General features: G+C 36.5%; 1 protein-coding gene across 1 annotated transcript in view; it reads left to right on the top strand.

The window, feature by feature from the left end:
* Nucleotides 1–146: 146 nt before the first annotated feature.
* Nucleotides 147–14,199, top strand: part of SKA2 (spindle and kinetochore associated complex subunit 2) — a 30,899-nt gene continuing 16,846 nt past the window's right edge. Inside the window, exon 1 of the mRNA XM_045773327.1 lies at nucleotides 147–280. Within this exon, the coding sequence (XP_045629283.1) occupies nucleotides 248–280 (33 nt within the window). The 5' untranslated portion in view covers nucleotides 147–247. The remainder of the gene's footprint in view (nucleotides 281–14,199) is intronic.

The following is a 14,199-nucleotide window of genomic DNA, read 5'->3' as shown; positions in this document are numbered from 1 at the left end:
TGCAGCCAATGGAAAAAAAAAAGTGTACAACAGCCAATCCTCCTGCAGCGTTTTGTGTCTTTGCCCAACTGGAGAAGGTGTTTCATGTGGAGGGGCGTTACCCAGTCGCCAATGGGCGGGCGCCAGTGAAGCGCAGGAACCAATGAGTGTGAGACGTTGAGTGACAGCTGTCCAATAGGGACCCTCAGTGCTAGTACGGTTTGAGGCTTAAGCACCGCCGCGGTCTGAGGAATGTCAACTATTCAACATGGAGGCGGAGGTCGATAAGCTGGAACTGATGGTGAGTGTAAAGTGAAGGAGATCTACTGGGTACTTTATTTCTCCCGGATGGCCTCCAAGGCGGGATGCAATTTTGAGTCGCCGGAAACCATGGGCGGCAGAAGCTGGACCATATTCGAGTTCCCTCCTCTTGTATCAAAGGGAGTCGCCGCCGCCTGGTCTGTTTTAACCGCCGCGGGGGAAGGGGTTACATCCGGGAAACTCGTGAGGGAAATGGCGGGAGATGCTGAGGTAGCCGGGCCTTTGGAATTCCTTGTTCCTTGCCCTTACCTTTCCGCCTCTCAAGGAGCTGTGGCTCCTGAAGACAGCGTTCTGTGCATTTCCCCCCAAAAGACGTGCCTGGAATGATCCCTAAACGCCCTTAGAAGGGGAGAGGTCGTTCACACTCCCAGAAAGGGGGATGGAGGGCGGGGTGGGGAATAAACCGAGGGGGGCGGAGAGAAATCCCATTACGGCAGAGCGGTTCACGTTCTCCAAGGCGGGCTGAGAAAGTCTGAGGAAGGTTTTGACTTGAGTGCATAACTTCCTAGCGGCCAAGGAAGCCCCAAGATCAATTTCTGTTTGGCTTGAAGGTGGCAGTTCTTGGATGGGGGAGAGGTGTGAGCGATGCGGACCTGAACCTCGAGCTCCTTTCATGACGCACGGGAGGAATTGGGACATGGAAAGCACCCTGCTCTTGAGTTGCCGAATTTCATTCATTTATGAAAGTAGGGGGCGGGGGCGCGTAATTGGAAAGGACTCCCGCTGCTGCTTGGCCTGTTCGGGGGCGCCAAGCTGAAGGGCTGTCCTAGTTTTCTACTATGGATCCTTCCCTCACTTGCCCTCTTTATTCCCTTCCTCCCATTCTTAGACTACCAGCTTGATCGCCCGCGCTTTTTTCTTCTTAGTTCCCCTTGTTCTATCTTCAGTCCTTTGCCCCTAGGATTACCATGTGTGAATTGGGCTGGCTTTCTTTAAAATGTGGAATTTGGAGGACGCCCCCATCACTGAACTCCTGTCGGTTTTTTGTTAAAGAAAAATAACAAAATCAAGTAAAAAAGCCCGAATCTTTCTTTTCCACCTCCCCTTACCATACTATGGCTTTACAACTGAGGTATCATTTGTGCCAGTGCTGCTCTCTCCAAGCTGAACCTTGGGTCACTTCAACATCAGCACTTGTAGTGATCCTGGAAGAAACTGAGTAACACCCTCATCCCAATTCCCACCTCTAGAAAATGTGAGAGCTTGATGTATCTAATTATTTTCTTCTGATGTATTAATGAATTATAGTGCCTGTCATATACAAATTTGACTTGAAGGCTTTCAGTTGATTCTAACAATTTTGAGTTTTAATTTTCTTTGTGGGAGTGTGTGGGGAATGGCGGGGGGCGGGGGGGGGGGGGAGGATGGCGGGGGGCGGGGGGGGGGGGGGAGGATGGCAGTGAAGAAGGAAGAAGTTTTTGTTGCTTTCCAAACCTGTAATAATGAACTTTTAGTTCAAAGTTTTGTTATTTTTATCATTAATGGTCTTTAAACAAACAGAAGACCCCAAAACATGTCAAGTATCCCAGTTTGATTCTGTCAACAGGTGTAAATGTTTACCACTGTCTTGCCCTTTTCCCTATTCTGAATCCTCCCTTGATGGATATTTCTGCCTAATTTTATTTTAATATTTTATTTATTTATTTGACAGAGATAGAAACAGCCAGCGAGAGAGGGAACACAAGCAGGGGGAGTGGGAGAGGAAGAAGCAGGCTCATAGCGGAGGAGCCTGATGTGGGGCTCGATCCCATAACGTCGGGATCACGCCCTGAGCCGGAAGGCAGACGCTTAACCGCTGTGCCACCCAGGCGCCCCTCTGCCTAATTTTAAGATGCTAAATGGTACTTATTCTGCTTTTAACAGTTTTTCTCCCCCTTCAAGTTGGCTGTTTATTTTTGAGGTACCAATTAAGCCTTTTTTTGGACTTTGCATGAGAGTCAGTATTCTCACAGGATTTTTTTTTTTTTTAGATTGAACACATTTTAATTTAAGAAGAAAATGTTTAAGTGTCTATCTTGAAAAAAGGTTTTAGAAAATTGTGAGGTAGCCAGACTCTTAAACTTTTAGGTATTTGAATGATGCGGTAGTTTTAAAAAAATTCTTTATAAGAGATGAAGAGAAGATTGCGGGTCTTCTTAAATTACTTGCCGGTAACCTAGAGGTAGCCTCCCCCCCCCTCAAGTTATTAGTTTGTGTCCATAATCATCAGGGTTTAAAAAATGTATTTGAACTATTATAGTTTTGTTATTACTGTTTTCTATTGATTGGATAGTAAAAGATGGTGTGTCTCATCTTCAGATTTGCCGTGTGCTTTAAAATGTTCTATGAACTGGTTTAGTTTCTAAGATTGGAAAGAAATGATTTCCTGTACAATCCTCTGAGTTTTGGTTCTACATTACTTAAATAAAGGATTTGTTGAGGAACTAATGTTGAAAATTTAATAAGTGAAAGAGAATGCATACTATTTAACATTGAAAAGAAAGTACTTATTCTCACTTTGCAGACAGCCTGGTCCTCTTATTTTAAAAATATTTCATATTTTTCTTGTTTGAATTAACTTCAAATTCAGAAAATTAAACATTTGTCTCTGAAGTACTTGTCTTTAAAACCTGCTATTTGACTAGCAGAGTTGAACTATTCTAATACCTGAGTTACATGGCCTTAGGATTTGAGGTCAAGTCACTCATTTTCCAGCTGTCCTGAATTTGAGTTTATTTTTTAGAGGTTTGAATCTAAATAGCTGAACTAGACTGTTCAAAGAAAGTTTCGTGAAGTAATGGAAAGTATTTTTGCATCAATCAACATTATTCATGGGGGAATAATCTCATTATAGGGTAATCTTTGTTCTCTAACTTTTTAACTTTCACTTACTGGTTGAGTGGCATTTGTCTAGTGTTCTTTTGTGGTACCACTAGTGATTGTGCACAAAAGTACAATGTAATGCTATGATACTATTTCTATTACTGGGTTTACATCTGACTTTTAAATGGTTTCTTACCAATTAAAAGGTTAGGATAATGATAATTGGCTTGAATCCAAGAAAACCTGATTCCTAAATCTCAGAACTTCCTCCTGTACCATTATTATTTCCTCCTTGATGTTTTTGTGTTTGAAGGAAATGGAGATGATTTCCTCCTATGTTTAAGATCTTTAGGGGTTAACTGAAATTTTAAAATCCCCTACCATAATATTCCCTTAGATAGGGTCTCGTTTAGGACACATTAATTTCCTGGGAGTCTGTAAGCTTTTGAGATAAAAAGCCATAAGACGGTTAAGAGCTTTTTAGAGCTCAGTGTAGTTTTTTAATTTTATTTTTAAAAGGATTTTATTTATTCATTTGACACAGAGAGAGCCCAAGCAGGGGGAGCAGCAGGCAGAGGGAGAGGGAGCCTGATGTGGGATGTGGGGCTCAATCCCAGGACCCTGGGATCGAGTTTAGTGTAGTTTAGATTCCAGAAAGATAGATTGGGTATTTAGAGATTGGGAAACTTATTTTACTTTTCATTCATTTTCTCCAATATTCTTACTTAATCAGTCAATTGCTGTGGGGGAGCTAACCAAAACATCTCAGCAAAACACGTATTTTGCACGATTTTGCCTTAGTAGTAATTATAACCGGTGTTGTTAATACTAGTCATAAGCTATTAATACCCATGTTAATAACTTCTGAAGCTTAGGACATATTTACAAAATTCCTATCTGTATGTTTCTGTTAAGTATTAATCATAGGTTAGTCATCAGAAAATTATTATGTTGATATTTAAGTTCAGTTCTTTCTTTTTAACATTGATATACATGTTCTTAGGTTTTGGATGTCTCTGTCCAAAATGGCAACCCTTCTTTAAATTCTTTTCACACTGAAGCTTCAGCTGATGCAAGATGTGTTTGTGTTCCTTTCCTACCAATTTCTGCTAACGAATGCTCTGACTTTATTGCACTACTGTACTTTACAGCTAGCAGTGCAATAGTATTGTCAAAGCATCTGAAAGCAGAATGCACACCAGAATTTTGATTCTTGCCTTACATCTTTCTTCAGTATCTGTTAGTAATTTACCACAATCTTTGCTGCTGAAAAGTGTATAATTTTATTACCCTAAGTATATGTTTTAGGAAGTTATGATTTGGAAAAAAGCTGTGGTAATTAATGCACTATGAAACACATTGAGATAACATTTTTTGTAGCTGAAGTTGTTATGACTTGTTTAAATGAGTAGTTGTATTTTTCTTCTTTCTGTAACAGATTTGGATAGGTTCTGGCATCTCTTAGGTTTTCTTTAATTGAGTTTTAAGGTGAATTAGTAAGTGATGAAAACAATCTCTGCTGTGTATTTCATATGATAACTTGCCCCAGATCTTAATTGGTGTTAATTTTGTGTGCTATGTTGTTTATGCTTGAATTTCATACTTAAGAGTGCTTGTTTAAAGTTCTTTTTTGTAATAATGAAATAAAGTGTGAATCCATTACTTTTTTTTATAATCAGTTTTGAGGTATAATTTGCGTACAATAAAACTTACCAATTTTAGTTTTAGTTGTCCAATTTGATGAGTTTTGACAAATGTGGACAAATCATGTAACCACGACCACGGACGTGGCATACAACATTTTTATCACTTAATATTCCATTATGACTCTTTGCAGTCAGCCTCCTCTTCCCAAGCTCCCTGACAATCATTGATCTCTGGGTTTGCCATTTCTAGAAGTTCACATAAATGGAATCATTTATCGTTTGAAGTTTTTTGTCCCTCACTTTTTGCACTTAGCACAATGCTTTTGAGATTCATCCGCATTGTTGTACATATTAGTAGTTGGACAATTTTTTTTGCCGAGTAGTATTTCATTGGTATAGACCGTCACAAACTATTTATCCATTTGCCAGATTGTGAACTTTGGGTTGTTTCCAGGTTTTGCTTATTATGAATAAAGTTGTTATAAGCATTGTAGTGTAAGTCTTTGTTTGGATATAATGTTTTTATTTCTCTTGGGTAGCATGATAAAAATGTATGCTTCATCTCATTAAAAAACCACTGAAATATTTACCAAAGCTATGAGTTAGGGTTCCAGTTTTTCTAAATCTTTACCAACATTTGGTATCTTGGTATTGTCAGCCTGCTTTTTTTTTTTTTTTTTAAGGATTTATTTATTTTAGAGAGAGAGCAAGCACCAGCGGGAGGGGCAGAGGGAGAGAGAGAATCCCAAGCAGACTACACACAAAGCACAGAGCCCGATGTGGGGCTCAATCCCATGAGATCATGACCTGAGCCAAAACCAAGAGTCATTCAACCTGTCAGTCTTCTTTATTTTAGCTATTCAAATAGTTGTATAGTGGTATCTGCTTATAGTTTGAATTTGCATTTCCTTAATGGCTAATGATATTAAATATCTTTTCATGTGCTTATTTGTAGCTGGAATATCTTCTTTAGTGAATATCTGTTGAAATCTTTTGCCTGTTTTCAAATTGAGATATTTGTCTTTTTTTTTTTTAAGATTTTATTTATTTAATTAAGAGAGAGAGAGAGCACCCATGTATGAGCAGCGGGGAGGGACAAAAGCAGGTTCTCTTATGCACAGGCAGATGGATGCGGGGCTGGATCCCAGAACCTTGGGGTCATGACCTGAACCGAAGGTAGCTGCTTAACTGACTGAGCCACGCAGGCACCTCCGAGATGTCTTTTTAACTATTACAAGAGTCCTTTAATTTTTCTGTTACTTGCCCTGTCACATAAAAAATTTCGATGAAGTCCAGTTTATACATCTATTCTGCTATGGATTATGCTTTTTGTGTTCTATCTTGGAAGTCTTTGCCTAACTCGAGGTCACAAGTGTTTTATTCTAGAAGATTTATAGTTTTAGTTTTTACATTTATTTTATTTTATTTTTAGAGATTTATTTATTTATTTAGAGAGGGAGAGAGAGTGTGCATGAGTAGGGGGAGGGGAGAAGGGTGAGGGGAAGCAGACTTCCTGCTGAATATGGAACCTGACATGGAACTTGATCCCAGGACCCCAAGATCCTGACCTGAGCTGAAACCAAGAGTTGGGCCCTTAACCGACTGAGCCACCCAGGTGCCCCAGATTTTACATTTAGATCTCCGTTCATTTAGAGTTAATTTTTGTATGTGGTATAAAGTAAGAGTAGAAGGTCTTTTCATTTATTTATTTGTTTTGCATATGGATATTCCTCTGTTCTAGTACCATTTGTTGAAAAGACTATCAGATCCCTGTTGAATTACCCTAGCTCCTTTGGAACAAATCAGTTGAATGTGAATGTATGGGCTGGTTTATTTATTTATTTAAAGATATTATTTATTTATTTATTTATTTATTTGAGAGAAAAAGCGTGTGGGTGCACATGTGAGTGAGTGGAGGGGTAGAGGGAGGGGGAGAGAGAGAATCTCAAGCACACACTGTGCTGACAACCCTGACATGACCTGAGCCAAAATCAAGAGTCAGTCACTGAACTGACTGAGCCACCCGGGCACCCTGGTCTATTTATTTTTGTACTCTGTTTTGTTCCATTATGTCATATCATACTGTCATAGTTGCTATAACCTTATAGTAAGTCTTTCTTTTGTTTTGTTTTGTTTTTGTTTCAGAGGTAGATTTTAGTGATTCATCAGTTGCATATAACACCCAGTGTCCATTACACGAAGTGCCCTCCTTAATGCCCATCACCCAGTTACCCCATCCCCCTACCCACCACCCCTCCAGCAACCCTCGGTTTGTTTCCTATAGTTAGGTCTCTAATGGTTTGTCTCTGTAGAGTAAGTCTTGAAATCATCTAGTGTAAGACCTCAAACTTTGCTCTTGTTTTCTAAAACTTTTAAATTATTTTGCATTTCCAAATAAGCTTTTTTTGGAATTTCTTCCAAAAAAAAAAAAAAAAAAAGCCTGCTGGGATTTTGGTTGGGATCATGTTGCATGTAGAGAACAATTTAGGGAGAATCGATAGTTTAGCAGTAATGAGTTTTCTGATGCTTGAATGTTATCTCTGTATTTATTAAGTCTTTTAAAATTTCTCTCAACAGTGTTTTGTAGTTTTCAGTGTATAGGTCTTGTTTATAAATTTTTCATAACCTGCTTAGTGTGATTTCTACTACTGCTCTGTATCTTAAAATTAGAGCAAGAACTGTTATAACATGTATTCTGAATAAATTTCAGAAATTTCAGGAAAAAAGTAAGCTATTTGTTAAGCAAATGTATTTAAAAGCCAGAAGAATGGGTACCAGAGGGAAGAAAGATACCTGAGATATGAGGCATAGACTCAAGGACATCATTTGGTAGGGAATGAAGGACATGACTGCTTCTAAGAAAACCATTTTATTCCCAAATTTTATATATTTAAAATCTGAGTTATCTCTCTTGGCCTAAAGTGTGGCTGTTTTTCTCTTCTTTGGCTTTTAATTTCCTACCATTCTCTGGTTGGCAGTTCAAGCACTGGGTAGGTTTTTGTGTTTTTTAATCAGGTAGGACATTACATGGCGAGGGACTGAAGGAAGAAAACTGCTTAATTTGAGGACCTCATTTCTTTTCTCTAAAGAAGTGAATTGAGGGGTACCTGGCTGGCTCAGTCAGTAGAGCATGTGACTATTGATCCTAGGGTCTTGAGTTCAAGTCCACATTGGACATGGAGCTACTTAAGAAAAAAAGTGAATTGATAACAATGTAATACATTTCCTTTTAGATATATCATTGAATTTTCTTTCTATCTGAGAGCTTGTACAACCATTACGTTTTCTGGGTAAAAGATTATATACTAGTAAAATAAGAATAAAAAAATTTACCAGATGGTGAGGAGAAGGAAGGTTTCTTTAGCCTTGAACTGTATTTTGATGTGAACACGTCTTCAATCTCAATAGTAGGGTGTGAAAGACCATGTATATCAATTCATTTAAAACCAACTGAGAAATTTTCTTCCTTGGAGCAAAGTAAAAGTTTTGAAACAAATAAAAAATATCTTACCTTTGTTACCCAAATATAGTACAGAGTTTCAATATTGAGAATATCTCTGATAAATAAAATTTATTCTCAAGTAGACTTCAAAAGGTTATACTTCTAATTTGTCTCAATATATAACATTTTAAAAGTTCAAATAAGTCAATCTTTGATTCTTTGATTCAGTGTTTTTCTCATTTTATAAATGTGGAAATAATCTCAGTTTTTGCTAAAATTTTCATGTAGTGACAGTGATTGTAAAATACATTTAACTCCTTAGAACAATTTATTTTTGTTAGGAAATATGAGAGTTGTATAACTTTTGTAAATGCCGCCTTTCCCCACTCAATCTGCTTAATTGTAAATGACAGTAGTTCATACTTTTTTTAGTAAATGTTACTGGGCGGGCTAGTACTAGAGGAATAAATAAATAAATAAATAAATAAATAAATAAATAAATAAATAAGGAGAGGACAGTATCTGTCTTTTCTGTACCCAGCAATATGCTTAGCATTTGGGTTTCAAAAGCAATCACACTTTTTGAATGATAAAAAAGCAGACCATCTCTTAGTACTTACTGTACTTTCCATTTTTTCCCCTGCTCGATCTAGGAGTACAGATGTTAAGATTATTTGGCAATCTTTGTTACCTTGTCATTGACACTAAGACAGAATCGACATTTCACTTGGCCTAGAGTCAGCTTGGGTTTCCCTTTCCCTCTCCCTCTGCCTCCCCACTCGTGCTCTCTCTTTCTCTCTCTAAAATAAATAAATAAATCTTAAAAAGAAGAAAAGAATATCTACTATTCAGAGGTTGAAAGTAGTTGAAATTGAGTGACCTCACATCATTAATCTTCTATCCTTTTCAGTATATATGTAAGAATTGCTGCCAAACATGTACTTGTTCAAGGTTATACTAAGTTTTTGTTTCAAATATGTCCACTATTTTGTGTTCTGTAATTTGGGAATGAAGATGTTTTATCATATTGATGACATTTTCTAACTTTATAATTTTAAGATGATTTATCAGGAGTATTTTATATACACATACTATACAATATTATAATCTATCACACAATATTTTTCTCTGTATATTAACACAATATAATATTTGAACTGTGCTGTTTGCCAGGTACTATTCGAGATCAGTTTTTTTAAAAAATAGCCTGGCATATTTGGGACAGTGAAATTCAGTGTGGCTTGAGGTGTAAAATGTGAAGCATCTGTGGGGAGCGTGTTAATGTCATCTTGTGAAGGATTATACTAAGAGTTGGAATTAATTCTACAGGCATTGGGAAACCCCAATGATCTTTTAAAAAATTTTTTTTAATAAAGATTTTATTTCTAAGTAATCTCTGTACCCCACATGGGGCTTGAACCTACAACCCTGAGTTGAAAAGTCACATGCCCCACTGACTGAGCCAGCCAGGTGCCCCAACCCCAATGATCTTTAAGTGAAGAGTGACTTAGTAACAGAATGCACTTACACTTAAAAAATTTGCTTTAAATAGTTATTATACATGTAATTTAATTAGAAGACAGATGAAAGAAAACCCCTCCAATTCTATAAGTATTATGTCTATGTTGTATAGTTTAGATTTTTTTTTTTTTTTGCAGGTATATCTTTAAGTATTTTTCCTTTTTTTTTTAAGATTTATTTATTTATTTTAGAGAAAGAGGGAGAGTGAGAGAGAGTCTCAAGCAGACTTTGTGCTGTGCGCAGAGCCTGGTATGGGGCTCCATCCCATGGCACCAGGATCATGACCTGAGCCAAAACCAAGAGTGGGATGCTTAACTGACTGGACCACCTAGGCGCATGTATTTTTTCTAAACCAGGTTTGTTCCCAGTATATTATGAAAATCTCTCCCGGTAGTCCATTATGTGTCCATAGCACAATTAACATAAGTAACCTAAGATGTGGAAAGCTTTAAAAAAGTTAGACTACATTCAACTGATAAAACCAATCTTTTACAGGCAGGGGCTTGCTTATGTATACTACTCTAATAATTGTTTCATAAAAGCCTGCAGATTAGGAACTGATGAACTTGGAGCTTCTGCTCACTTTCTTCTGCTTTGATGTTGCTATTTGCTGGAAATAACGTGCAACCTGGTGCATGTGCATGTTAGTACTTATCTGTTCCAGACATGCATTGACATGTGTTCTGTCTGGAAGAGACTAGATAATAGTTCTACCCTCCAGTAGAAATACACAAAAAATAATTGTGATTGTGTATACATTTGGGGTGGCCCTCAACTTGTTGGGAACTTTATTGCTTGCTTTTTTTTTTTTTTTTTTTAATATTTCTTAAAACAGGCTTTAGAGGGTGGTTGGGTTCCCAGATTGTTCTTCAAAGGAATGAATGTTCTTTCATCAGTTCCTTTTTGTCATTGAGCATTAGGCTGTATATTAAAAACGAGGGGATACAAAAAGGAAGACAGGGCTCTTGCCAGCAAAACATTTGAAATCAAGTGGTGACAACTGTCAAGCAGACAAACGATTATAATATAATAAATGAAATGGTAAGCTAGAGCCATGAACAAAATAAAATGAGAGTAGATAAAGGTGTTTCTAAATTTGCATTGGAGAGAAGGGAATGTAAAGAAAGGGGTATGTTCGTTAAGTATTAGTTTCTTTGGTTGATAATATTGCTAACCTAGATCTGAAGTATTAAGATGCCCAGTTCTCCCTTAAAACAGTGTTTCTATGGAAAATGTATTTCTAAGCCTAGCTACTGAGTCTAGAGTGTACTTCTACCAACTTCTCTCATCATAGACAAGACTGCCATATTTCTTCATTTTCTTGTGGTTTGATGCTGTTGAGGCAAACTCGCTTACATAAGGATGTGTTTGCTTTTTTAGAGCACTGGTTCTTTATTATTGTGGCAGTAAGAATCTATAGGTTGTTTAGATTATTGTGGAACATAATTGTGGCAGTAAGAATCTATAGGTTGTTTGTAAAAAGGAAGTATTTTAAAGTTGCTGTGTAGTCTTTTCTCCTTGCTTTCAAATAGTTGAGTGGTATAAAGTGTTAAGCTGATTAAAATAAAAACTAGTATAATGGACACAATATTATATGTTTATGTAATATGTAGCATACTTTAAAACTCAAAATTATTTCCTAAACTATTCCTTTTCCTGTTTATATAGTATCTTCCTTATAGTCCAGTCTGTTTCCAAGGATGACCAATTGGCAGAATGTAATTTGGCTCTTTGGGTGGCTTTAATGTTGATTTCAATGGACTTTCCCAGATAAATTGCATATTTTATTTATCACTTGTAAGATGGGTATAAAAGTTTCCATTTATTCTTATTACTGATTAGAAGAAAACTGGCTTCTGAACTAGGAATGTCTTGGGTTCAAAAAAATTCACTAGTTTTGGGGTGCCTGGGTGGCTCAGTTGGTTAAGTGTCTGACTCTTGATGGCTCAGGTCATGGCAGGGTCATGAGATCAAGCACCACGTTGGGCTTAGCACTGAGCACGGAACCTGCTTAAGATTCTTTCTCCCTCTGCCCCGCCCCACTCTAAAAAAATTGACTAATTTTATTTTAAATATTCTAATGCTCCTAAAAATAAGATAGGTAGCTAAAGTTGTTAATTAAATAACAACCTCACTGTTAACTAGGCTTTAAGAGGCACATTTAAAACTGAGGAGGGCTGTGAATGAAATTTTTCGGCATCAGTTTGTTCCCTTAATCAGACGCTAATGAATTTGGAGACTATAGGCATTGGTCAGCAAATTTCCCACCATGTGACTAAAAATTTTTCTGTTTTTGACCAGATCCTAGAACCCTATCGATATTGTCTCTGCTGTGTAAATAGCTCTGAGTAGTGCAATATTGCTTATAGGGTTTTGGTGTTTGGGAAGAACAATGGGCAGGTTGCAGAAACTATATAGCTAAAACTGAAGCAACAGTCATCTTTGTTTAGGAAGAAAACAAATAGTACAAGTTAATTCTTAATATAAATATTAAAATCTGAAACTCAAATGTCAAGTTTTAATATCTTAGAAGAAGGAAATTTATCATTTCTAAATTTTAACATTGTGGTAAATTAAACTTGGGTTTATTTGTAGTATTATTAAGTAATAGAATATTAGTGTTGAAAGGGATCTTAGATTCCCAACTCTCTCATGTAGTAGAAGAGACCCAGAGAGATGGAAGACTTACCTAAGGCCACATAGCTTGTTAGTGATACCAGGGCTAGAACTTCTACCGTGTAGCTCAATCCTTTTACTTTCTTTTTTCTGGATCATACTACCAGTTGTGTTCAGAGGGAATTTTTTAATGGACTAACTAGTGATATTAAGATGTAAAACTTAAAAAAAAACCTTTACATTTAACTTTAGCTAAAGTCTTTTACATTCCCCGCCCCCATCTATGTGACTTTTATTGGTGTTAATGTTCTGTATATTATGTATAGACTTTAATTTAACAGCATAAGAAACATAGTTATGAAAACAGAACTAGAGGCAAATACTTAGACTGTTTCATCATTTATAAAATGAAGGGTTCAAACCAGAAAATCTTGAGTGTTTTTCTATTTTTCAACATTGCATTGGTATCCTTTTATCTTTTTTTGTTCCCTGCTTATTCCCAAGCCCACTAACTTCACTAATAAATACTTTCCCTGTGTATTATCATGAAATGTTCTGTTCAGTTCTTCATGGAGGATTACATTCTACTCTCAAGCTGTTTTTCCTGTCTTTGTTTTTTTTTAAATTTTTAATTGTGATAAAATATATATAACACAATTTACCATTTTAAGTTTACAATTTAGTGGTATTAAGTACATTCACATTCTTGTACAACCACAACCACCACCCATTTCCAGAACTTCTTCATCTTTCCAAACTCAAACTCTGGACCCATTAAATGATAAATCCCCATTCCCTCCTCCCCTTGTTTTCGAAAGTCTGTTTAGAATTCAATTTATCTTCTGAAATATTTTTCAGATATTTATTTTCAGATATTTAAATATTTAAATATTTTCTGATATTTAAATCTGAAATATTTTCAGATATTTAAATATTTAAAAATGTTGGCACATTACTTAAGGGGGATGGGAATTTTAAAAAATCTTTTGAAAGCAGAAGTAAGTATATATATAAATGGAGCTAGGGGGAGGAGGAGGTGCGAAATCCTGAATTTTAGCATTTGCCAATTTCCCTGGTGTAAATATTCCCACCCTGGCCAATTGCAAGCTACCAGCATGATGTCATTGAAAGAGTTGGGAAGACATGCACAGTAGCACATGATACAGTAGTTTCACTATATACATATGATAGATCTCAAGAGTGTATATAATAGTAAAATATAGTAAAATCACTAGGAAGTTATAATTTTTGAGTATATATTTGTTTTTAATAATTTGTTTACTGGTAAATTTATGTAATTTAATTTTTAGTTGTGCCTGTGTTTAACAATTGGTTTAAAACATATTTGAAAATATAGCTGACTCCATCCTATCATTGATTGGAAGCACACTCTTTGGTATCTCATTAAAATATAACTTACTTAAAAGCAGGAACCACTTATTATTGATACTATTTAATGATTTTAATACATTGTGGACCTCCAGGTATTACAGGAAGCCATAGCTAAAACAGCTCTCTTGAAAAGAAGACATTATTAAATGGTCTTTGGGAATATGGGATTCCCAAAGACTTTAAGCAGTTAGACTTTAAGCAGAACTAAAATTTCAAGTTAAAAAACACACATAGGGGGTGCCTGGGTGGCACGGTCGGTTGGGTGTCTGCCTTCTGGTCAGGTTCTGGGATTGAGCCAGGTCCCTGTTCCTTGGGGAATCTGCTTCTCCCTCTTTGTCTCCCCCACCCCCCCAGCTATTGCTTGCTCTCTCTCTCTCAAATAAATAAATAAATAAATAAAATCTTTAAACATGCACACACACACACAAACACACACACACAGAGGTTTAAGAATTTGTTTCATAAATAAGTTAAGGGCTC

This window comes from Ursus americanus, chromosome 23, assembly GCF_024610735.1.
Source record: "Ursus americanus isolate L20-20 chromosome 23, mUrsAme1.1.p, whole genome shotgun sequence".
Classification (NCBI taxonomy): Eukaryota; Metazoa; Chordata; class Mammalia; order Carnivora; family Ursidae; genus Ursus; species Ursus americanus.
This window is presented reverse-complemented; position numbering and strand designations above follow the sequence as displayed.